This window comes from Bos grunniens, chromosome 3, assembly GCF_055505025.1.
Source record: "Bos grunniens cultivar Pamir isolate PY7600 chromosome 3, Bosgru_T2T1.0, whole genome shotgun sequence".
NCBI classification, from domain to species: domain Eukaryota; kingdom Metazoa; phylum Chordata; class Mammalia; order Artiodactyla; family Bovidae; genus Bos; species Bos grunniens.
In genome coordinates this window covers 121,779,761-121,806,555 of record NC_141167.1, presented here as the reverse complement: position 1 = coordinate 121,806,555, position 26,795 = coordinate 121,779,761, and the positions used below count along the sequence as shown (strand labels likewise).

Here is a 26,795-nt window from a genome sequence, read left to right as displayed (position 1 = left end):
AGAAATGTAAACAGGAGACCAGTTATAAATGCCTGTCTCCTGCCTCAGTGGGAACAGCTGAGCCATGGCCAGGTTCCAAATGGACTCTCAGAGTCCCTCAGGAATGACCCAAGAAAGCTGCCCAGTCCGTGCAGCATGCTATCGATGCTGGGAGAGCCACCTTTCATCCAGGTCTGGAGACCTCACTCCTGTAGTGATCAGCACATCCAGTAGTGGGTAGAAAAGGAAAACCAATGAAACATGATTCTGCTCATTGGCTATGGCAACGGTCTAGAATGGTGCAGAGGTTGAAACCCTTATCTGATGAGATCCCAGGAGTATTTATCATTCTGTTTCTCTGTTCCAGGCAAGTCATTTTCAAATTTGGCTCTGAGACCATTGTCTGGAACACTTGTATGAAATGCAGATTCCTGGACTCCACCTCCAAAGATTCTGATTCAAGAGTTGTGGAGTGTGCCAAAGAATTTATTTCTCAGTGTTCCATGTGGTTCAGAGGAGGGGCTCCAAGGACCAGTGTCTGGGAACAATCACCCTAGCCCACACCATCTCCTTATACAACCAATCACTGAGAAAGGGCTGCACTGCAAATGTAACACCCAGAGTGTCCCCGATCTCCCGCTTTGACCTGCTGCCCATTATGGGACATATATCTCTGAGCTCTGCCCTCCGTGAGCTCCATAGCTGTCCTTTTCACATATGCACTTCACATGCATTCAGTTCAGCCAGTGTTTATTGGGTGCTTCCTATAGGATAGGCACAGAACCAGGTGCTGCTGTGGGGAACAGAGAAGAGAAGGCTGGGCCTCACCCTCAAGGGGCTCACAGTCTAGTGGAAGAGACACAGGTACTGAAAATACAAGGGAGCATGAGATGAACTCTGTAACGGAGGCAAAACCAGTGGGAAGGCAGGGAACCCAGGCAGATCAAATGCTTGGTGCAGCAGGTGATGCTCTGGTCAGTCCATGGGAGATAAGCAGGATTCGCACAGGTGGAACTGAGCAGAGAAGGAAATTTCAGGCAGGAGAGAAGGTACAGAGGTGGGAAAGAACACTGAATGTTTAAAAGATAGAGGAAGAATGTATGCCTTGACTGAAATAGAGGATACTAATGGGGTAACAGGGAGCTAAAGCTGGAGAAATGTTTTGAGGGCAGATGGCAGAGGAGATCAACTTTGATCTGTAGGTGATGGTAAGTCACCCAAGGTTTCTGAGCCAAGGAGCAACATGATTTCATTTCCTCAATTCTCAGTGCTATAACATGTAATTAACTCTACTTCTGTTAACTTCACTCCATGGCCTTACACCCTCTCTTGGTCTCAAAGCAGAAGCTCTGTGGCTACACATACCTTTAGGACTGTACAAAGTTATGATGCAGTAGCCTTAGGCTAGGTAAATTTTTAGCTCACTTACCAGCTTTACACTATGTCCACAGAACAGGAGGGGCAGCCTTCTAGAATCATTTGAGAGTAAGGGTCAGGGCACAAGGAAGGTACTCAACGAACTTTTGTTGCCTAAGCATGGCATGGATAAGCTGCGGAAAAAAATGGGAGCACAAAGAGAAAATGGTAGAGAGATGCAGGTGACAAAATTAGTGTCATCTAAACCAAACCATTTCCTAGGAGGCTTCTGCTACAGCCCACTTCATTGGGTGGGGAGACTCTGCAGTCTGACTCACTGGGGTCAGTAGGTGGTTCTTCTAAGAGCTCTACATCTAGCAGATTCTCTACTGACACCTTCACTAGGATCCTGCTTAACTATGCAGTGAGGAGGGAGAATGGTGCCCACCCCTACCTGGGCTACCCCAGCCTGTAAAGGAATGTGAAGCCACTGCTGTCCAGGTGGACATGGCGATGCTGGTCAGCGAGGGCTCCCCCAGAACCTCCACACTAACCGAAGTGGGTGTCTGGGTGGAGACAGGTGAAGTCACAGCTGGGTTACCCAGGAGAAACGCTCCCGGGGAGTTGGCATGCACCTCTGAGCCCGACCCGGCGGGTCCCCCGCCACTGTTGTTGATGGTCCACAGGCATGGGTGTGGGCTGCAGAAACACAGAGAGAGAGAGAGAGAATGGTGATGATACTCCTAGACAGGAGTGCAGTCTGAGAGGGACGTGAGTTAGAAACAGTATCTAATCATGGCTTTATTTCCAGCTCTGACACACACTGGTCCCATTTCCGCAGAGAAGCAGCAAGATGTAGTAGAATAAGCATACAATTAGGTGTCCTGAGACCTGCATTTTGATGCTGGCCCTGCCTCTAGCAAGTTGTTCAGTTTTAACACAGCATTTTATTTCTCTAGGCTTCCTTTGCTGTCTGTGTAAATGGGCAGGGGAGTTGAAAGGATATTTGGGCAGTATCATCTGTGAGTAAGATCTCTCACTGGCCAAGAGAAGTGATGTGGCCTAATAACCAGGACAGAAATCTAGGTTTAAATCCTAGCATTACAGCTTATTAGCTCTGTGACTGTATACAAATTATTTAATAGATAAGCCTCAGTTTCCTTATCTTCAAGATTTGGAGTGATAATTAAACATATCTTACTAAATATTTTTATGAGGATTGAATAAGAAAATGACTACATGAAATCCAAAATATAGCACTCAGTAAATGGTGGTTGTATAATTAATTCTTCCATTCCAGGTTTCTACCTGTCAATTCTGGTCCCTGGTAGAAAGGCGGGGAACTGGACCACTTTCTTAGACTTTTCTATCCTACATCACTGGGTCACGAACTTGACTGTACATTGAAATCACTTAGGAAATTAAAAACATTTCTGACACTTGGGTTCTACCCCAAGAGATCTGATGTAATTAGTCTGGCATGAAGTATAAGAATTTTTTAAAGCTTTCCTATTGACTGTGATGTGCAGCCAATTTTGCACCTTAACATAGAACCTGGATTAAAATGACTGCAGTCAACAGGCAAAATAACTTCCAGTATTTTCATCATCACTTTTCAGAGTCCCTACTTTGCTTGATAATAGGCTCATTACCCAATGACAGTACTGAACACATTTTGCTTTTCTCTAGCAAAATATTTAGTCAGCAATGAGTTAAACATGCCACCGATGAAACTAGAGGTAGAAATGCACTCTGCCATATTTCAGATTCCACAGACCTCATTGGACCATATGAAGCCTGCAGAAACCTAGATAGGCCATGGGGGTTGTTGGTTTTTTTAGCCAGCTCAGCTTGCTGGGATTCTGACCCCAATTCCCCAGGTTTCAAAAGAAATTCTTCTACAATAACAGTCAGAGCCCCTTTCTGAGGCTTCCTGGGCTGATTAAAAAACCATGGGCTCTGAGTTACTTTATTTACTGTCTTAGCTTCAGGCAGTTTTTAATGCCTCTGAGATTTAGTTTCTCCATCAGGAAAATAGGAATTTCAAAAGCAGCCTCATGGATGTCTTTGAATCCTATAAATGACTTACATAAAGGATCTAGTACAGAACTTGGCACATAGTAATTTGTCTAATAGCTTCAAGGACACTCTTTCCCTCACTTCCAATACAGCACCAATAAATGCATTTCCCTGAGGTCCTCTACTCAAGCACTGCCAACAGAAATAAAATGTGAGCCACAAATATGAGGCTAAATTTTCAAGAAGCCACACTTGAGGAAAGAATAAAAAGAAACAAATGAACTTATTATTAATACTATTTTATGTAACTGAAAATATTTAAAATATTATCATTTTTACATGCATCAGTATAAAAAATTATTAAGAATTTATTCTTTATTATCTACTGTCTTTAACATTCTGTGTGTTACAGCCCATCTAGTTTGGACCAGTTGCATTGCAAGAGTCCAGGAGCCAAAGCAGTTGGGGGCTGTTGCCTTAAGAGCACAGCATTAGATCCTCAAGGGCCATAGCAACATCAACATCAAAATCAAGATCACAGTTTACAGCAACATCAGCAACACCTGGAAGCTTGTTAAAAATGCAGAATCTTGGGCCCTAACCCAGACCTATTAATCAGATTGTGCAGTTGAGCAACATCCCAGGTGATTCTAATGCACATTAAAGAGTGAGCAGCATTGATGTGAATCAACGTTCTATGACCCTCAAACTTTTTTAGATCTGCAACTCATAAGTCATCTAACATCTACCCCCAAAAAAGATAGGACATCTTTTAATTTTGAATTGCTTTTTAGACCTTCTCAAAACTCTGCCTAATTATGTTGAACTTAACAAGACATATATATATTGATACAATGTTATTGCTTACAGTACATATTATGCTCTTTTTAATTTTGGTGTTCACCATAACTCTACAGAGTAGCTCATATTATTGCCATGTTACAGATAAGAAAGTTTAAGCTTAGTGAGGCTAAGAAAATTTCCTAAAGTCACAGAGTCAATAAGAAGTGAAACCGGGACTGAAGGCCACATTTGTCAGATTCCAGGCCCCTTTCCTTTCTACTCATCACACCGATTTCCAACAGTCAGAACTGAATGCTGGTCTCTGGTATAAGAGTTATGCCATGGGTCCTACAAGATCCTCTCAGCCCTATTGCCTGGGTTGAGGCCGGGGGGCCCAAAATCTGTCTACCTGTTAGAATGAGTAGCTTGTGAGGATATAGACAATCAAGGGTCTTGAGGTTTCAGTGCATATTTACACTTTTCCCTTTAAATTCCCTGATGCTACCACCATTGTTCACAGTACTTCTTCCTGACTTGAGACAAACAATCCCAGGCCACAATATCTTTTCCCTCTTAAAAAAATACCAAAGTTACAAATGAAAAGAGTACAGGACTGAGTAGGTGCTTTCTCATCACACTTTTTCCAGGGGTGAAGAGTTGACCTTGTTATTTTCACTTCTTAGTGGCTTAGAAGTCAGGACAAAAGCTTAGACCAAGGCATTCCAGGAAAAATATATGAATTCGAGGTCCCATGCCAAAAAGTAAACCTCCAAGAACAATGAGCAAGTTGATTGTGTTGGTCTTACCTAGGCCCTGGATTGACTGGTCCGCTGGTGTGGGGTACAGACAGGATGCTGGCGTGGGGTGTGGAGGATAAGGAAGTCCAATTGTCAGCTCCAGAGAAAACTTGCAGATTATTGCTGGAGCTTTCTATCAAATTCACTTTGGGGAAATAACAACAGTTCAATTTATGAAGCATGGAAAATATAAAGATGGTGACCAATGACATTATCCTAGGTCAAAATACAACCATGGCTTGTGCCACATGTGCCAACAGTGTGTTGATACTTTCTGAAGGAAACACGAGGGAGGAACTTAGGTTTATTGAAGTTTATTGAACGTCAACCATATGTCATGTACTGAAAGTGAAAGTTTCTCAGTCATGTCCAACTCTTTGCCACCCAATGAACTATACAGTCCATGGAATTCTCCAGGCCAAAATACTGGAGTGGCTAGTGTTTCCCTTCTCCAGGGGATCTTCCCAACCTAGGGGTCAAACTCAGGTCTCCTGTATTGCAGGCAGATTCTTTACCAGCTGGGTCATGTACTGTTCATCTTTTAATCTTTATAACAACTTCTCACCTCCATTTTATAGATGAGGCTCAGACAAGTGGAATGATTTTCCCTTTTTGACACAGATCTAACTCAGGTCACAATGCTTACATCCCCTTTAAAATGGGCCATGTCATCATCCCCTCAAAACAAGCCTAAGGCCACCAGTGCTTCAGATGAAATTCTAAGGATCAGGACCTATTTTTCATAGCAACCCCAGGGAGATTTAAACATTTCAGGAATAGTGTCTTCTATGTATTTGAATCTTCATTTGCACAAATAGTGCATATATAATAGAGAGGAAGAAGGGAAAGAAGATGGGAAGGAAGGAGGGGAAAGATAGGAAGAGGATTTCATGTACATCCCTGGCCAAGTCACTCCTTTTCATGGTGTGGCCTTCAGCCTCAACTCCTGCACCCACCATATTGCCTCCCTCCTTCTCCACTCTTCCCAAACCATTCCCAGGTAACCTAGGTTCTCTCCTCCTTCTGTACCTTTGCTCATACCACTCTCTCACATGGAATGCCCTTCATTTCTGCCTATGTCCCATGTCATCCATCTTTCACCCCTGCCCACTCCAACCTTTATCCTTTTCTATTCATTCTTCAAATCTCAACTTAAGCATTAAGCCCTCTGGTAAATCTAGCTGCCCTTTTCTTTCATTCCCATAGCACCATGGCTTGTGTGCTTTATAGAATGTTTCTCTAACTTTAATGTGCATAAGAATCACCTGGGGATTTTGTTAAACTGCAAACTCTTTCAGAAAGAGAACCTGAGAGTCTACATTTCTAACAAGTTCCTAGGGAATGCTACAGGTCTGAGGACCACATTAAAGTTCTCACTATACTGTATTAGGATTAATTATATATATTTGCATAACCCTAAGATCCTCCAGGGAATAAATTAAACCTTAATCACCTTCCTTACCCCCCTGCTTAGAAGAGTGCCTGGTGCATAGCAAATACTCAGATGTGTTTTGTGTGCTGACCCCAGGAAAGAATCAAGAAGTAAATGAGAACCCTGCTCAGTTTATGATATCATTAAGCTCCATTTTCTCCCTTCCTGGAAGCAGCTTGCTTCAAGGTTCCTGGGAGTAGCCAGCTATGGGGCACAGGGACAGGTAGCTGATGATCAGCAAAGTCATCTGCAGGTACAGAGCTCAGGATGTCCCTGAGGCTGGTATCCTAACACACTCCTCTATCTCCCATACCATGAACTTTACTTGTTTCCTTTAGTGTTAGTGTCCCCATATGAGAATAGAATCTCTGTGAGATGATTGGTTCTGTAATCTATTTTGTTCATGGACAAAACCTGGCACAAAGTCAACCCTTGATAAATATTTGCCAAATCAGACCAAAGCCTGGATGTAGGATGAGCTAGCTTCCCAAAACTTCCTAATGGCTCTCCAATACTGGGCCCAATATCTTCTGGACTGAGCCATGTACTACAACTGTAGAAAAGAGTCATGTGAGGGCAATGAGCTGAGCGTCTCAGAACTCCATGACTTAACTTGGCTTTTAGAGTGCAGCCTGAAACTGCTTAGTACACCAGTGCCCTGGGAGGAGGACTTTCACACCCATTAGAAATTGGGAGACTGGTTGTCTCCCAGCTTTCATAATTATTTGAAATAATTATAAAACACTAATAATGCTATAATGATATAGTCAACTATTAGTATATAAAACATCAAAACTTTAATATATAACAATATTACATATATTAGATAAAATGGATTCTATCTTCAGATATTTACTTCTACTAGTTGTTTATCTACTTCTTACCACCATCCACACCCCCAAGGGTATTGTTAGCAGAATCACACACCTGAGGGAGAATGATTTCTATGCATGTATGCAGAAGGGTAGGGAGCCTGCCGGTGGTGTCCTCGGATGCCAGGATAGTGCTCACAGCCATGGTGGGTGTGGGGAGCAGACAGAGGCAAAGGAGTAGTATACTGGTAATTGGTGTTTCCTGCTGTGCACACTCCATCCGGATTGGAAAAGATCCAGCCTCCCACTGGAAGAGATAAGAGGAAGACACAGAGGAAGACTCTGTGAACTTCCACGCCGAAAATCAGGTTACCAGCCACTTCGCATAGTTATATTTCTGAGTGAATGGCAATGTCTACCTGTGTGGAGTTAGATACTATCACCTCCACTGCTACTTCCCTTCCATGTTAGCAGCAAAGTTGGCTTCTTTGGAGATGGATGACAGGTCCTATCAAGTTTGGAAAATCTCTTAAGAAATGCTGGAATCACAGCTATATAAAATATTATTTGAATGTATAAGTTAATAGAAAATACAAAAGTTAAGTTGCTTCTGACTTAATTGGATTAAACGTCAGTCCACGAAGGAGATGTCAGATGATATATTAATCATTGATTAATAGCTACTAGGGAATGTTTAATTTGGTTACCCAGAAAGAATGGAGCCCTCCCTGTTTCTGCCAAATGATAAATTATCTTTAGTTCTCACTCCAAGCAAGAGGAGACATGATGCCTCCCATCACCACCCAACAAAGAGGATTCTGAAGGCAAAGAGAGAGGGAGATGGCTAGCACAACTTGATAAGAATCTTGCAAAACATTTTGGAAAACTGCAAAATATTTCACAGAAATGTGTTTGTGAAAGACCATCTCAATTGATGCAGAAAAACCATATGACAAAATTTAACACCCTATCATAATAAAAGCGTTCAATAAAGAATACAGGAAAATTGCCTCAACATAATAAAGGCCATATAGAACAAGCCCACAGTTAACACCATGCTGCTGCTGCTGCTGCTGCTAAGTCGCTTCAGTCCTGTCTGACTCTGTGCGACCCCATAGATGGCAGCCCACCAGACTCCCCTATCCCTGGGATTCTCCAGGCAAGAACCCTGGAGTGGGTTGCCATTTCACCACCATACTCAATGGTAAAAAACTGAAAGCTTTTCCTCCAAGATCATGAGCAGAACAAGAATATCCACTCTTACCACTTCCATTCAGCATCGTACTAGAAGTCCTAGTCAGAGCAACTAGGAATAAAGAAAAAGAAAGAAAGAAAAGGCATCCAAATTGGAAACAAAGAAAATTATCTCTGTTCATAGATGACACAATCTTATATGTTGAAAATTCTAAATATTCCACAAAAAAACTTTTATAATAAACAAATTCAGCAGTTGCAGGATACAAAATCAACACACAAAAATCAGTTGCATTTCTATACACTAACAATGAACGATCCAAAAAGTAACTAAGAAAACAATCCAATTTAGAATAGCACCACAATTAATAAAGCACTTTGGAACAAAATATACCTACAGGGAAAAGACTCGTACACTGAAAACTATAAAATATAGATGAAAGAAATTAAAGAAGATATAAATAAATGGAAAGACATCCTATGTTCATGGATTGAAAGGCTTAATATTATTAAAATGTTCATACTACCAAAAGAAATCTCTATCAAAATCCATAAGACACTTCTGTCAGAAATGTAAAGCAATACTAAAATTCATATAGATTCTCAAAGAACTCCAAATAGAACAATCTTGAGAAATAAAAATAAAGCTGGAGGCCTCACAGTTCCTGATTTCAAAACACATTACAAACCTACAATACTGTAAATAGTATGTGCTCAGTTGCCCATTTGTGTCTGATTCTTTGCAACCCCATGGACTGTAGCCTGCCAGGCTCCTCTGTCCATGGAATTTTCCAGGCAAGAATACTGGAGTCGGTTGCCATTTCCTACTTCAGGGGATCTTCCTGACCAGGGATCGAACCCAGGCTCCTGTGTCTCCTGCACTGGCGGGCAGATAGCTTACCACTGAACTACCTGGGAAGCCCCCTAATTAGTATGGTGCTGGTATAAAGACATACAGACCAACGGAAGGAAAGAGAGCCCATAGATAAACACCACTTACATAGTCAAATAATCTTCAACAAGGGTGCCAAGAAAGGATAGTCTCTTCAACGAACAGTGTTAGGAAAACTGGATATCCACATGCAAAAGCAATGAATTAAACTCATATTACACCATATAAAAATTTTAACTTTAAATGAATAAATGTAAGACCTATAAAACTCCTAGAAGAAATGCAGGGGAAAACTTCATGAAATTGGATTTGGCAATGATTTCTTAGATATGACACCAAAAGCATGGACAACAAAAGCAAAAATAGACAAACTATTTCAAACTTTAAAACTTCTGCACAGCAAAAGAAACAATTAACAGAGTGAAAGGGAAATCTATAGGATGGAAGAGAATATTGGCAAACTATAAAACTATAAAAGGGATTAGCATCTAGAATATGTAAAGATCTCTTATAACTCAACAATAAAACAACAAAAATCCTAATTAAAACAAGCAAAGGACTTGAACAGACATTTCTTCAAAGATATACAAAAAGCCAATATGTATATGAAAAGATGTTCAACATCACTATTCATTAGCAAAATGCAAAACACAAATCGAAACAAGATATCACCTCGTACTATTAGGATGGCCATTATCCAAAAAAGATTAGGAAATAATAAGTGTTGGCGAGAATGTGGAGAAATTAGAACCCTTGTGAACTGTTCATGGGGATGTAAAATGGTACAACTGGCATGGAAAACACTATGGAGTTTCCTTAAAAAATTAAAAATAGAAGTACTGCATGATCCACCAATTCCATTTCTGGCTATATACCCAGGAGAATTAAAGACATTCGCAGATTCATATTCATTGCAGCATTATTCGCAGTTGCCAAGAGGTGTAAGTAAGCTAAATGACCATCAGCAGATTATGGGATAGGCAAATTTGGTATATACATGCAAGTGAATATTATTTCAGCCTTAAAAAGAAGGAAATCCTATCGTATGGTACTATATGGGTGAGCCTTGAGGAACATTAGGATAAACAGAAGCAGCCAGTCATAAAATATATATATATATATATATATATATTGCATTATTCCTCATACTAGGTATCTAAAGGCTATGGATATAGAGGTATAGAGTAGAACGGTGGTGGCCAAGGGTTTTGTTGGGAGGGAGGTGTGAAGAGATGAAGTTTGGTGAGTATATGTAGTTTTAACATGCAGGAATTGGGGTGGAGGGGGCAAGCAGGTGGTTCTGGGAATCTTTTGCACCAAAATGTGCATGTTATTTGACAATATTGTACTATACATACAACTCTAGTCAAGGTGCATTTTATACTGTGGTTTTAAGCCACAATAAAAAATGTAGTTAGTATTATGAGGAAAAGGCTTTACTTCAAGTGAATTCACGGGAAAGGACAGAGAGGCCGTAGAACAAGAAACACATTCTTTCACCAACCAGCTCTCAACTGAGGGGCCCACAGATAAAGATTCAGACAGGACCAGAAATGTTCCTTAAGAATATTGACTAGGGATTGTCACCAGGGATTTTGTGATATGGAACTAGAACTTTTATTAAAACCATTTGCTTAATACTTCTTAAGTATAAGTAAACAAATTATACAGAATTCATATTACAAAATGTAGGTCAGTCATTCTTAATAAATCATTTTGTTATCTTCATTTTCTCTTTGTTGTATAGACATGTGGCTCAAGGGATCACTATCTGAATGACAGAATCAAGATTCAGGTGCTCAGTAAGCAAAGCCAGGCAGAACTAGACTTCTGTTGTGAAGTTTGCCACATATAAGGATGTTTACCGAGAAGGTTGCAACACATGAACTTGAAACAGTGTGGTTCCACATGTGATCCCATCCTATACAAAATAGCTTTTCATTCCAGGTCAGTTAAAAAGTGCTTTTCTTGGATAAATTGTTAGAAATGTACCATCTCCCACAACTGAATCAGGAAGAAATAGAAAATATGAACAAATTGATTACCAATAATGAAATTTAATCAGTAATCAAAAAACTCCCAACAAACAAAAGTTGAATTCTACCAAATGTTTTAAGAAGTAAACATCTATCCTTCTCAAACTATCCCAAAAACTGAAGAGGAAGGAATGCTTCTGAATGCATTCTATGAGGCCAGCATCACCGTGATACCAAAACCAGACAACAGCACCACAAAAAGAAAGTCACAAAACAAAACAAAAGATAACATTGCACCACTATTTACAATAGCCAAGGAAATGAAGCAAATCAAGTGACCACCAAGAGATAAATGAATAAATAAGGTGTGTGTGTGTGTATATATATATATATATATATATGTATACACACACACACACACACACACACACACAGTGGAATATTATTCAGCCATAAAAAATAATCATGCCATTTTCAAAATCACGGATGGACTTAGAGGGTATTATACTAAGTGAAATAAGTCAGGTAAAAAAGATAAATACCATATGATTTCACTTATATGTGGAATCTAAAAAACAAGCCACATGAACAAATACAACAAAACAGAACAGACTCATAGAGAACAAACAAGTAGTTACCAGACGGTGGGGAGGAAATAAATAGGTGAGGGAGATTAAGAGGTACAAAATTCCAGTCACAAATGAGTCATGAGGATGAAATGTGCAGTATGGGGAATATAGTCAATAAGATTGTAATAACTTTTTATGGTGACAGATGGTAACTAGACAAAGAAAAAAAAAGACTCCTAAGAAAAGGGTTTTTTTAAGTTATTTTTTGAGAGTTGTTTCTCTTTATGTGGCTATACTGCCACTTCTGCAATGAAAAATGCATCGAACTTTAGGGGAAGGAGGGAGTAAAGAATTTCATAGCTGGAAAACTGTAGAAGGGATCTTAGCAAACCATTATACTCTGAATTAAAGGGTATCTCAGACACTGATGCTACTGACCTTGGATTACTGCTGCAGCTTTAGAGGGCTTGCTCCACTGTGGAGCCTCCTCTCTGTTCTGAGACATGGAGAGGGTGGCACCCTATCAGGTACATCCAGTCTACCTGCAGAATTCCAGGTATATGACTCCACTAATACTGTAGTTTTCCAGTCAACAAATACAGAAGTTTCCTCATGTGCAAAGCTGTGGCCTTCCTGAGGCGTGGCAATGGTGATAAACTCAAAAACCAGAAAGTACTAAGAACAAGGAAACCCCAAAGCAGGAGTGGAGTGTCAGGGTAGAACCTATAGCCAGAATGCACTTTTATGAGCTCTTTAGCCTCCCTGACACAAAAATGGGAGTCAAAGAAATTCACTATTTCCATTTTTGTCTCCTGCCTTGGATTTGTGTACACTCCCCCAGGAGCAGTGGTTCTCTCTGGGAGTTCTTGAAAGGGCATATACTTGTCTTGAGTGGGAGAAATAACCGTTGGGTCTTGATAGAATATTGGGAACAAGCCTGAAGCAGTCATGACAGGTAAAAAGTCTGAGTGTGGTGGAGATGCTCCTAGTGTAGCCCCAGGCCCCTCCTATCCAGGGTTCACCCAACTCACAGTGAGAATAGGTCACATGCTGGCTCTCAGACATAGCTTCTGGAATATCCTTGAGGTGGTTCCTGAAAGAGCAATGAAAGTGCACCATAGCTGTCCAGCTTACCATTCATATCCAGCATCAAGTACACCCAAGATTGTCTTTGGAGAGCAATAAATTTCTCAAAATAAGAAAATCAAACACTTTTTTCCCCTCAGACTACTATCTTTGCCCCATTCTCCTTCTCCTACTTTATGTTCTTATGCAATTGCTCTTTGAATTGCAACTTTATAGTCAATCCAATTTACCTTATTTACACCTATCACTATGTAGCTTGATCTTACTGATTTGTGGTCAGTGTTTCTGCTTGTTAAAATTCAAGCAATGATTACGGCAGCTAAGATTTGCATAGGACTTCAGGGCACAGTCGCATCTGTGATATGCTAGGTCCACCAATTATCCTGTGATAGAATATTACTACATGCTTTCGCAGATTTAGAAAGTGGGTCCCAGAAAAGCAAATTGACTTATGCAAGTCAGGAAATGGTAAAGCTAGGACTCAAAGCAAGGATCTCTCTCTCTCAAAGTCCTAAATATTTTTATTATATGACTTTTCTTATCTGAAAAAAGGTATTTCTTCTACATCATCAAAATTAAGTCAAATATTGACAGGACAGACCCCTGTGACACACTATTATAAATACCTGTCCATTAGTCTAGAGCCTTTATGATGAAAAAGAAAGATTAGACAGTTATAGGAATTAGTGTAAAGATTTGAAACAGAAACAACAAAATCTCAACACTTCAAAGGAAATCATTCACAACCCCCAGAAGTCTTTGACTTAAAGACATGAGCCTCTGACCTTTATGAATTACTCACCTTTCCTAGGTGAAATCCAGCTTTAAAAAATTTATTGAAATTGTACTACTCAGATAACTATGGTAAAGGAAGATTGAATTATTTAAAATTTAAAATCACATTTCCTGCATTGGCAGGCGAATTATTTAACACTGAGCCACCTGGGAAGCCCCAGGTTCTCCTGGACCCCTATTATAAAGGACAAGTAATTATAAATTTGTTTTATCTTGCTGATTTTGTTGGACACTGAATTAAATATTAAAAACATGTTTCTATCAAAGGTAATGCAAATGCCATTAGTTAGTTCCTTCCAAGATTATTATAAACTTCATATTTGCAATTTGCATATTCCCTGAAATTTCTCTACTCACCTTTCCTTGGCATCCAAGAAGGCCTTGGCAAAAGGGTTGTACTTGATTTTGAGAGCTGTTATCTTGCATTTACAAAGACAAGTAGTGTTAGTGAAAGGAGAATATGCGTGGGGAACAGAACACTTTATCTTCACCTGTGAATTTCTGTAAAACCAGAATAATTCTCCTCTTTTTTTCTCCTCTCCATGTTTCTTTGCTTCCTTCTGCACAAAATCACTATTGCACTGTCCAACAAGAAACGTTTTATTGTCACATATGGTGAAAATGGCAAATGCAGTATAAAGTGAGCAAAGAAACGACAAAGCAACAAAATTGCACAAACCTGATGTGCTAAATCTAGCATTTATTCTATTATTCATTTTTTTCAACAGTAATTGAACACCCACCATCTGTCAGTTACTTTTCTTGTCACTGGGACACAAAGGAGAGGATACTGATGAACACCTGTCTCTAGACTCTCGAGTACAGACTAGAATCAACTCCCTGACCTCTTAAATAATCACTTACCCTTTGGGCCATGTTTACACACACACACACAAACTATCAATTCCACCTATTGTCACCCTTTATCTCCCCTGGGCTTAGCCTACTTCATTTTCCTTAGAGCCATCTGACCAAATATATATTTATCATTTTTATCTCTTCTCACCGGGATATAAGTGCCTTGAGTACAGTGCAGTATTACCAGCATGTAGGAAAACATCCAGCCTGTAGTAATACCCAACAAATATTTGCTGAATAAAAGAAGATTTTTGGCTCCCTCATCCACCCCTGTACCCATTCTCAGGGTGAATTTACATTGGCAGAGATACGTTGTCAGGAGACAGAGGCTCCGAGGTTAGAGTTTCCCAGGTTTGATTCCCTTGGGGCATGTCCAAGACCAGAATTACAGCATCAGGCTAGTAGCCTGTTGAAAACATAGCCTTAGCCTTGCTACTAGTTCAGAGGGAAACCTCCAGCATGTGTCCAGGAAAATCTGAGCACTTAGCCAGAGGGCAACCAGATGACAGGTTCCACCTGCCATGGACTAAGAGAGCAGGCAGCATGTCAGTGGATAAGGGACATTGTCCAGAGAACAGAGGAGGTCAGGATGTAGCCCCCAACTCCTCCCCACTTTCTGAAGTTGCAAAAGTCCACTCAACCTTCATAAACCCAGAGGCCATCCTACAGAGAGTAAAAGGGGATGAAAGGCAATCTGAGAAACAAAATGCATCAGCCTATAAAAACAGAACAGTTTTTGAGGGCCTGTTTAAATTTTCAGATATTTGGTTAATTTTTCTTTCCACTGACCTGCTAAAGGGCTCGGCTGAGAGGCCAGATTAGTTATAGAAAAGAAATTACATTTCCCTGCACATCATCTGTAGGCACTAAGGCAGTAGTTTCCAAACCTGGATGATCATCAGAATCCTTTAAGAAGACTCTTAAAACCAGATTCTGGGTATTCTCCCTGGAGATTCTGACTCAGTTAGCTGGATGGGAGCCTAAAAATCTTAAGCTTCCAAATAAAGAAATGCAAATTAAAGCCACAGTAAGATACCATTTTTTCTACCCTGTTGAATTATCAAAGCTGAAAATGTAGGTAATCACCAATGTTGAGATTGGTGTGGGAATTATAAATGGATATGCTCTTTGGAGGGAGGCAATGGGGCTTTGTCTATCACAGTTCTAAACATACACTCTCCTTAACAGAAAAATTCCATTTCTGAGTGCTTAATATTCTTTGCAGTGTTATTTATCATAGAAAATAAAACAACTGGAAATGACCTAAACATCATTTAGGTGGGAAACTGATTGCCTGAAATACAGTGTATCCTCTGCAATAATTTCAGAAAAGGAGATAAATCCTAATCCAATTTACATAGAAAGATATTCATAATGTACTCTTAAATACAGGGGGTGGGGAGAAATTTCATACTAATATGAACATGAGCCAATTTGTGTGAGGAAATCTATACACTGTGCATATTTATAAATGAACAGACTATGCGTGGGAAAAAAGCACACTCTAAGCTATTATTTTGTAGTGTCCCTGGGGTGTAGGATTCACAAAATAGGGAAAGAGTAAATTTTTACCTCTAACTTTTCATTTCATTGTATATACTTCCATACTAGTTGTTTATCATGTGAAGTTTTTTTAAATAAACATGTATAATTACCATTAAAAAAATTTTTTAAGGGTGGAAGAGGGATGAACTGGGAATTTAGGCTTAAATGCAAACTATTAAATACATAGAATGGAAAAACACCAAGATCCTTCTGTATAGAATGGGGAACTATATTCAATATTCTGAGATAAACCATAAAAAAAGAACATAAAAAAAGAATACATATATATCTATGTATAACTGAATCACTTTGCTGTACAGCAGAAAATAAAAACATTGTAAATCAACTATACTTCAATTTTTAATCTTTCAAAGTTTAAGCAAAAAGAATCCAACCGATCAGGTATCCTGGTGACCAGCAGTCCTGGAAACTCCTATAGTATGTGGATGAACCAAAAAAATTTTGCTCCCACAGAGTTTACGGAGGCCAAATGCTGGCTCCTCAGCTGTAACCCATCAGAGTGGCCCAAGTTAGGGAGGAAAAGATCTACATATGGCCCCAAAAGAGCTAACAAGTGGGACAGATAGTATAACACAAACCCAAAGAGGGTGCACGATTGGATCAATTCCCACAGACTTGCTTTAGAGCAGGAGAGATGCCTAGCTCTGTCAGGTCAAGGGCCTGGAAACAAAGATCCTGCATTTCTGCTGGTTTTATTACAACGCACCACTGTGCCTTACTGGCACCAGGAGAAGAAACACTGGTGGAGCTTTGGCAAGCAGGGAGAAGGAGGTGGAAAGTGATTACCACACTGTTCAACTTGGTCTCTACCGAGTCTTTCTGAGTATATCTGAATGTTAGCAAACCTACCTTTCATCCAAGTTTGGTCATAGCAATAAAAGCACCACTCCCTAGTCCCACTACACTCCCCCAGGTGACATTTACACATACATACACACACACACTCACCTCCTCGTTCTGATAGGCAGTCACAGCTATGAACTGGGTTTCAGGGAAGGAGCAGTTCATCACCATTCGATGGGCATCTCCAACACGCACTATGTGAACCTGGGGTTCATATTTATGCAGAGAATTCAACATTATCTGTTTAGGTGGAAGAAGAGAGAGGACACACAAAGCCTGAGGCATCACAGGTTACAGATGACCCAGCACCTCTGATTAGTCCTAAGGTTAACATTTAGGGCCACACACATTGATCCCCAGTCATCTGAGCTGCCACTGTCTCTCTGAGAAATTATTGAAGGGAGATTTTTTAGAAACTCTTAAGGAGAATAACTTTGGAGCTGCTTATATGAGCGTGACTAAGTACATACACACATAAGAGGGTGAAGAGTGGGTTGCCAGAGAAGAGCTGGTCTAAAGAGTATTCAGTTTTCTGCCAAAATCCTGGCTTCCTTTTTTTTTTTCCTCCTATTTTCAGCACAACGGTATGAATTTTGCTCTGTTAAAACATACTGTTTTTCTTCCTATGAGAAAGTGTGTTAGTGTTAGTAGCTCAGTCATGTCTGAATCTTTGCAACCAATCTAGCCCACCAACCTCCTGTGTCCATGGAATTCTCCAGGCAATAATACTGGAAAGGGTTGTCATTCCCTTCTCCAGGGGATCTTCCTGATCCAGGGATCAAACCTGGGTCTTCTGAATCACAGGCAGATTCTTTACCATCTGAGCCACCAGGGAAGCCCCCTAGTAAGAAATCCTAATTGTCTCAAAATCCTGACAAAGGGCTGAATTACCTAAAAAGTAATGATAGCTGACATCTGCTGGTTATATAACATCCACTCTTTGTGATTCAAATCAAAGGTTTATTCAAAGTCTCCTGTTGTGAAAACTGGGAGAGATTAATAGTTTACTTTTCAATTTCCTGATTCAATAAAGAACTGGAAACTTCTGAATATTGCAGAGACTTAGGAAGATGACTTACCATTCTTAAAACAAGAACCCCTACATCCCAGCTGGACTAGCACAGAGATCAGAGAAGGGGTAAAATGTCTAAGGGCTTATGAGACTGACCAAAGTGAAATCTGGGGGAATAAGACCTCTTCCCCCAACTGGGTCTAATCCCCCCAAACAGTCTACATTTTATAAAGCAAATAACAACCTTGCACAGCACACTAGTATGCACAATCCTACCAGAGAAAACAAAAGAGTAAAAAGCCTCAAAATCTTGTTTACTCTAATTGGAGACCTTAAATAAAACCCTCCTTATTTAAGGTTTGTTTGGATTCTTTTTCTGAAAACCCAAAGCTGATTCAATATTCTATTGATAATTATCATAATGCCCAAGTGGAGGGAGCAATTATTTCATTTAGGAGCAGGTTTTTATCAAGATGCCACTTACACCAGAAAAAAAAAAGGGAGAGGGAATAACAAAACCCTGGGACCCACAAACATCTCCCTCCTCCCTGGCTTGGTAAAAAGCACCGCACACAAGGCAAAACTCTGAAAGGCCCCTGATGATTAAGTAAACTACTGCACTCTCTCACTCTCTCTTAACATCAGGAAGTCCATTAAAAACTGAAAGCACCAATTAAGAGCTGTTTATTCCTGTTCACATTTGGACTCCGGGGAATAATTGGCTTCTGTGAGAGAAGAGGTCGGTGAGGACCCCCTAATTGCCTAAATGCACCCTCGATATTTCTTGATGACTGTTGTGGGGCAGCCGGGTGGCCAGGCTACCGAGCATACCTGCCCACCTCCGTTGAGCTTATTGGTCAGCTTCACTTTGCTGAAGGAGATGGGTGCCTTCATCCAGTGGGCACCGAAGTTGGGGGAGTCTGGGTGGATGTAGACACAGCTGTGGCTGGAGACCTCTGGCTTGCCTGCAGGCACCCATTCTCCATTGACGTACTTCCAGCGATGACTGTCCGTTGGGACAAAGTCCAGAAGGAGTGAGTACATGGCATTGGGGTCCAGCCCTGTGATGCTAATCTTTAGGACCGGGAACATCCGTCTAAAAGAAAAGGCAGAAATTGAGCCACAAGAAGGATATTAGAATGTTAGGAACATTCTAATATGTCCAGTCCTCTCTCTGCTCAGAGGAGACTGTCCTTGGACGGCTCTGGTGATGCAGAAAATGCACAGGGGAAGCCAAATAAAGAGGGGCCAGGCCAGCAGCCTCAAACTCAGTCAAGCCTCTTTTTACCAATGTATTTTATATTGAGGTTTTACTTTTAAATGTTATGCTCTGTTTTCAAGTCTGAAAATCACTGATCTAGTCATTCGACTAGAATGAAAGTCCTCCTGAAACTTGAGGTGTTATAGACAGGCGGGTGCCAGGTCTTCACAGAGCTTCCTTCAAAGGTTTTTTCTCAGCATACATCAGGTTTTCACACTACTGCCACAGAGTAGACCTTCTCTGTAACAGAAAACAGTTCTAAATAATAGTAACAGTGTTAATACAGGAAACATGGTTTGTGGTAAAGGCAGTGAAGCGGACCCTTAACTCTACATATTTAGACCAGTTCCTTCCCTGCATGTTAGAGGCTTTAATGCCCCTGCGTGCACTTTGAGAAGGGTGAGGGATTCCGCATTCTGCACTTGTGTACCAGGGCAACCATCTTCTCACTGAGCATCTTGTGGGAATTTGTGTTCAAGAAATACACTTTGAGGACTTCCCTGGTGGTCCAGTGGTTAAGAATCTGCCTGCCGATGCAGAGGACATGGGTTCAGTCCCTGGTCTGGGAAGAGTCCACGTGCTATAGGGCAACTAGGCCCTTGAGCCACAATTACTGAAGCCTGCATGCTATAGAGCCCTCAAACCGCAACCAGAGAGTAGCCCCAACTCACCACAACTAGAGAAAATGTGCACCCAGCAACAAAGACCCAGTGCAGCCAAAAACAAATGAATAATTTCTTTTTAAAGGAAGAGGTATACATTAAGACACGATGATCTGGATTTGCTGGTCCTTCTCCCACCCTCTGGGGTGTTCCCAGGTGGTTCAGTGGTAAAGAATCTGCCTGCCAATGCAGGAGACGTGGGTTTGATCCCTGGGTTGGGAAGATCCCCTGGAGAAGAAAATGGCAACCTACTCCAATATTCTTGCCTGGGAAATCCCATGGCCAGAGGAGCCTAGTTGGCTACAGTCCACAGGGCCCTAAAAGAGTCGGACACGATGTAGAGATTAAACAGCTGCAGCAGCAGCTCCTACGCTCTAAGAAAATACCAGCAAGCTTACTGTCACAAATATTTGGAGAAGCCATCTTACCTGGCTTCTGATTCTCTTTAGCTTATTTTTCCTTCACCAAGCTTTCTAAGTTGCTCAAATCTCCTCAAAAGACCTAGTTTCCATACAGACACCCCTACCACCTCCTGATTGCCCCAGAAGCTATCTTTTTTGTCAATACATCTTTGAAAATCTGAGTCCCCAAGTTGAGAAGCTAACAAATTAGGGTCCAAAAACTTGCTACTCAAAGTGGTTCATGACTCAGCAGCAGAAGTAATCAGAAATGCGGCAGCTCAGACCTAACTCCAGACATACACAATCAAAATCTGTGCTTTTCAAAATCTCCAGTTAAGTCACCAGAACTTTAAAGCTTAAAATGTACTGGTCTAGGGTATCTTTAGCTTTTAAGATAGCAACTAAGGAGACATCCAAGGGAGTAAAGGGAGTCACTTGGAGGATTTGTGCTTCTATTAAGGTTGGGAAGAGAATAAAAAGGGGGAAACTGAGTATGTCCACTGCTAAAAGAAGGAGTCCAAGGATGCCAGGTATGGAAACATTAAAAGCATAATGGGTATAGATGAGGGACTGGAGGGTCACCAAGAGAATCCTCCTGTACCCAGTAGTGCCTAGTTTTGAAATAACGTACAATAAGAACTGTCACATATGGAAAGTGAAGAAATTGAGCAACAGATAATAAGGGCTGGATCTAGAGATGGACTCAAGCCATCCAGGCTCCTCAGTCTTCTGAGCTTAAATTGCATGGGCTCCCTGAATACTCTGGACAGACAGGATATTTTTCCCCTTGGTTCATCCACCTCATCAACACTTCCTTCCAACTCTTTGCTGGGTCCTTTTCCAACTTAGTCCTCCAGCTGTGTATGTATAACGGGGATCTGTTTTCAGCAGCCGCTCTTTTCTAAATGCCCTGCCTTAGAGACTACTTCAAAACTCATGACAGAAGACAAAGAACCTGGGGGAGTTTACACCAACCAAGGTTTATACCCTGGAATGGCTCCTAGCAAGCATTTAATAGATAGTAAATAGATAGTACCTTTGAGTACTAGAGGCTGGGTGAGTGAGATAATGAAAATGAAGCTTGGTGAGTTTAAGTAAACCAACTTAAGTCCATGTATTCAGGAAGAGTGCAAGTTAACACCTAACAAACTGAACTATAACCTACATTTGAAATCATTCCTCATACTCACTAGATGGCTATAATAATAATAATAATAATAATAAAAGGTGAATAACAGCAAGCATAGAGAAATTGGAACGCTCATACATTGCTGGTGGAATACACAATGGACCAGCCACTCTGGAAAAAAAGTGAGTCTTGTAATTCCTCTAACAAATTAAAATACAGAGTTACCATATGACCCTGTAATTCCATGCCTAGGTGTTATGTGCATGAGTAATGAAAACATACACCCATGTAAAAACTTATATACAGACATTCATAGTGGCATTATTCATTACAGTTGAAAATCGGGAACAAGCCACATGTCCAATATGAGTGAATAAATAAAATGAAGTATATTTATACAGTGAAATGCTATTTGTCAATAAAAATGCTACAACACAGATGAAACATGAAGACATTATGGTATACTTTAAACAAGTTTTTTGGATTGTACAGTATGTAAATTATCAAAATAAAGCTGTTAACAAAAAAAGTAAATAAAGAAAAAGAAGTAAAGAAGCATCCTGGTTCTTAGAAGAACACATGTAAAACATGGTAGGACCATTTGTTGCTTTAATCTCTAATACTTCATTTGCTGAGAATTTTATCATTATTTTTCTCTTTTATCACTACAGAAATGAACTGAGATGCTATGTATTTTTATCTTCTTTATACCAATGATGTCATAAATGTCACCAATGTGAATAAATGTCAACTTGCCCAAAGTCTTATAACTAGCACCCTGCCTCCAAGCCAAGTTCAGCACCTCCTGCTCTCCTCTGCCTCTTTCTCTAGCCTCGCAAGGACTGGGATGTGCTATCTCTTTACTTGGGGGCAACACTCATGACCAGGCTGTTTTCAGGGATGAGCTGCACTTCTTTGATCTTTTCTCCCTTTTCTTCCAAGGGAAATCTTTTCTCCCTTTTATTCCATCTCTGTGGCTAACCACAGAGACGGCCAAGAATCTTTGAGAAGCTGAGAAATATGTAAACCAATCCGTATATCAGAGAGAGAGAAGCAAATGTAGTAGGGAATACAAGCACTGCCCAAAACCATGCTTGAGGAACCACACATGCTTAGGCTTGGCCATGAACTCTGTATTGTTTAGCTATGAGGCTAGTTTCTCAGTTTTTATTTCTCTTACAGGGGATCTTGAGAGCCAGCACTGCTGAAAGAGGCTGTGAGGACTGAGATCTATCGGAAGAAAGAGGGCAGACAAGGCAGATTTCCTAGGTGGGGAAACAGCAGAGATGGTTAAAGGCAAAAATCAGGAAGTAAACCCCTTCTCTTTCCCACCACAGAATTTTAATAATCATAAAGCATTCATCAGCGTTTTGGAGCGTGTGTGTATGCAGACACATGGGGCATGGATGTTTAGACTTATATGAAGATGAGAGAAGGAGCAAGAAATCAAAGTAGCCTGGTTAGAGGCTGCTAAGTCTCTTCAGTCGTGTCCAACTCTGTGCGACCCTAGAGACGGCAGCCCACGAGGCTCCCCCGTCCCTGGGATTCTCCAGGCAAGAACACTGGAGTGGGTTGCCATTTCCTTCTCCAATGCAGGAAAGTGAAAAGTGAGAGTGAAGTCGCTCAGTCGTGTCTGACCCTTAGCAACCCCATGGACTGCAGCCCACCAGGCTCCTCCGTCCATGGGATTTTCCAGGCAAGAGTACTGGAGTGGGTTGCCATTGCCTTCTCCATGGTTAGAGGCAGATCACACAAAAACATATGATCCTCATAAACTGCAATTGTAAGCTTCAGAGAAAAATCTCCATAGACTACAGGGACATGGAAAATTTTTCCTGATGTACAACATTGGTTTTCTCTGTTCTTGCACCACTATACCTTCAGGGCCCTGGTTGCGTCCCACTATGAGCATTAGCTCATCGAACCAACATCTCTAAATCACTGGGAAGTTCAACTTAGCGATCCTAACATTTTATGATAACAAATGGATACACCAATTACATCAGAAATTCTTCCAATTTATTAAAATCTTCTCAAGGCAAATTTAATCTGAATGAAATCAAATTATTCAACTTCATGGAAATACACATGAAATATAGCTTTTCCCCCTAAGGCAAATATGTTACTGTAGAGAAAACAAAAGTTACAAGAGATTTCACTTATTTGCCACTGAAATCTGAAATAAATCTTTTTGTGCAACCTAAAATACAAGTTCCTAGCTTAAAGGATGGAGATGAAAGGAAGTATTTACAAGCCGATGCACTAGAGATGATTCAAATGATTCTAAGGAGGTATTATAATTGTTATTGTTATGTCTGAAAGGCTATTGAATATCAATAACTAAGCATTTTCAATAAAAAAGGAGGGGAAGAAAAGAGAGCAGAGAGAAAAGAAACGGTAAAACAGCATGAGGAAGGGACAGGAGAAGGAGAATGAAGAACCATCATAATCCCAGTTTCTGAGGCTAATTCACTGTTTTTCAGGGAAAATCTCTACTACTTCTGATCAATGTCAGAAGCAAGCCTCCTATTTATGCATATAAATAGATGTCCATTTGAAAATGAGTCCTTTAATTCATCATCCCATCTATGCTATTTTAAAACTTGCTATTACACAGGACAATTATGCTCAGGAGTACAGGAGATATCTGATTAACCCCACCAAAGATTTAGAAAAGTCAGAAAGTTAACTGACTACAGGGACAGGAGGGTAACATGAATGAAAAGGACCAAGACTAGGTATTAACTACCAGGAATGTTCTTTCCAGGGAAGGGCCACAGTTCCATCTGCCTTAGGCTCAGGAGTTGGTATGAAAGGTAAGGATGGGGCATCTGGAGGAGACATTTGGGTCTACTGACAGAGGAAAATAGGTCAAAAGCAGTGATACAAGGTTAGGAGAAAAAAGAGGGAAAAGAGAGATGAAGAGGAGAATAAAGAAGACAGCAAAACAAGAAAGATGTGCCTATATCAAGAACAGGAAAGTGTTGCTAACAGTTTATTCTGAGAAACTAAACAGACTGCAAGTAATTCCAGATCACACTCATTCGTTACCAACTGCATTAATTTCTTAGAGATTTGTCTTCCCTTCTTTATCTGAAATACAAAGGGAACTATCTCCTGGCAAAATCTTGACCACGAGGGGTTCAGAGATCCTAAGAAAAGATTTAAGTCACTGAGGAGGTAAAATGTCAGCAGGACCTCCACAGAAAATAAGAATAATCACATTGACCATAATTAGACTTTTTCTACAGAGAATAATTTTCACATAGTTAATGAGTTTAGATACGTGAAGACTTCTCAACTTTAAATATGGAGAAAATTATATAGGTGCAAAAAAGCAAGAGAAAGCTCTTCTAAAATTGTAAAAGAACATATCAATATGACATAGTATTAAGTTGAATTTTATAATGGTTTTCAAAATTTTTATTTATTCCTCATTCAAATATATGGACTGTATTTTTACTTGATTATTATACTTATTTTAATATCATATATGACCACTTTGACAGCCAAATAAATAGTATGAGGCTAAGTATTAGTGTAACTAAAAGAATAATAAACAGAATGGTCTACCTGTCATCAGATATCATAAAACTTTTAAAATTGTATCATCACTCATCTTTAAAAGGAAAGAAAGTATATCCAGTTTTAGGAATTAGGGATAATTCTTTGAAATTACAAACATGTTTTCTATTTCTTTTTACAGAATATAATGTGTCAATACAGATCAAAAGTAAGAATAGGTGAAATTATAATTAAAATTATTTAAAATAACAAATTCTATATATGAAATAAATATGGGACCCATTTAGAGAGAGAAAATATAAGTATCAAGCAAGATTGATATTCCTGCTACTATTAGTAATCACAATTTATTGAAAGGCCATTATCTCTAGAACAATTTTTATTTACAAAGCACTGTAATGTCACACAACAACACTCTAGTTCATAATTTTACCAGATAGAATGGTTCATTCTCTATGCCATGCATTTTATTCAGAAATGGAAAAGTGAGAAGTCAGGAATGAAAGTGTTTTTCACAAGGACAAAAGCCTGCCAGAATTTCAGCTAGCTTGGATTTTTCTCTCATTGGAAAACAGAATTTCTCTCAAAGGTCACAATCTTTGAGATTGTGCTGAAGCTAACCATATTGAAAATACCTTTCAATGTACTTTTTTGACCATGTGAACAGAAAGATCAATATCACATTAATATTGGGAGCTGTTTGGCAAAGCTTGGGAGCAATACTTTCTAAATATTTTTATCTCCTTTACTAAACAGAAACCCCTAATATTACCTTAGACAGTCACTTGGCAGAAATAGATTTAATATAATCCAAGAAATGCCAACAGAGACTCCATTTCAGTTAATCCCTAATTTGTTGCAATGAAAACACAGAAGGCATCTTCTCTTTTCTCAGTCAGTATATTATGGTTTCATTAACTATTACTGCAATGGCTTTCATACTGTCACAGACACACACAGTTTCAAATGAACACTCACCACAAACACACAGGAAGAAGCAAGTGTAGTAATAGGAAGTGAGATTAAATTTGCCTTTTAGCCTCTGAATCTTCAGCTTGTCAGAAATGTCTCGCAAGTTTGCTATACTTCAGACAAAATCACCCAGCTTCCAGATAAAGTTGCCTTTTATTTTATCTTATCTGAATGGAATTGGGGTTCAAAGAATAGTTATCTGCTCCAGGATGTACAGTCAGTCAAAAATTAACATTATTTTCTGACATTTGAGTGCATTTCCCAAACCCACGGGACATGCCCCCCTTTACAGTAATTTCAAAGTATTTCTTCATTTAAAATGCAGGCAAAACAGGTGGCTTCATCCTCCACTTCTCTAACGATCTCAGAGAAATTAATTAAGTTGGCTGGGGGAAAGCCGTAGGAGACTGTCCTCGGGAGTGTTTAATCAGACCCCGCTACCTCTGAGTGAAGAGCTGTAACCTTTTCTATGTTCGAGGGGCCTTGCCTCCCTTGCCAAGCCCCGCCAGCCCAAGTAGAGCCACAGATAATCTCACCTGCCGTTCTTGGTCACGATCATTTCGTTAGTGACTTCCTTGAACCTCTGCCAGAGAGGGGCATCCTCCAGAATGATCTGAAGTTGCTTCTCTGTAGGGTCGCCTTTTTCCCTCCCTGCCTGAAGCTCACTTTCCACCACATTGAGCAGACGAGAAACAGTTCCATCACAGGTCTTCTGAGTGTCCAACTCACTCATGGCCACAGGCCCCTCTCAAACTTTGCTGAGAAACGGTAGTTACTTTGCCGGCTTCCACCTCTTTCCTCCTGTCACTTGCCTGCTTTTCAAATCCAGCTGGACAGTGCCTGGGAAGCTGGGGAAGAGATGCCTAGTCTCTTGCC

The 26,795-nt window shown here is 40.2% G+C and overlaps 1 protein-coding gene across 8 annotated transcripts; it reads right to left on the bottom strand.

Annotated features, from left to right (window-relative positions):
- Positions 1 to 712: 712 nt before the first annotated feature.
- TBX19 (T-box transcription factor 19) lies at positions 713 to 26,795 on the bottom strand. 8 transcript variants are annotated; one of them, XM_086394013.1, is made up of 10 exons: positions 26,456 to 26,795; positions 18,801 to 19,065; positions 17,063 to 17,197; positions 14,048 to 14,109; positions 12,841 to 12,902; positions 7,294 to 7,527; positions 4,944 to 5,079; positions 1,890 to 2,034; positions 1,409 to 1,529; positions 713 to 993 (listed from the first exon to the last, which is right to left on the bottom strand). In XM_086394013.1, exons 1-9 carry the CDS (start codon positions 26,650 to 26,652, stop codon positions 1,455 to 1,457), a joined length of 1,311 nt encoding a protein of 436 aa, XP_086250139.1. In that variant the 5' UTR covers positions 26,653 to 26,795; the 3' UTR covers positions 713 to 993; positions 1,409 to 1,454. The 8 variants fall into 8 exon arrangements, with proteins under 8 accessions (XP_086250139.1, XP_086250141.1, XP_086250138.1 ...); XM_086394015.1 differs by having other exon boundaries at positions 7,294 to 7,485; XM_086394012.1 differs by having other exon boundaries at positions 713 to 1,529.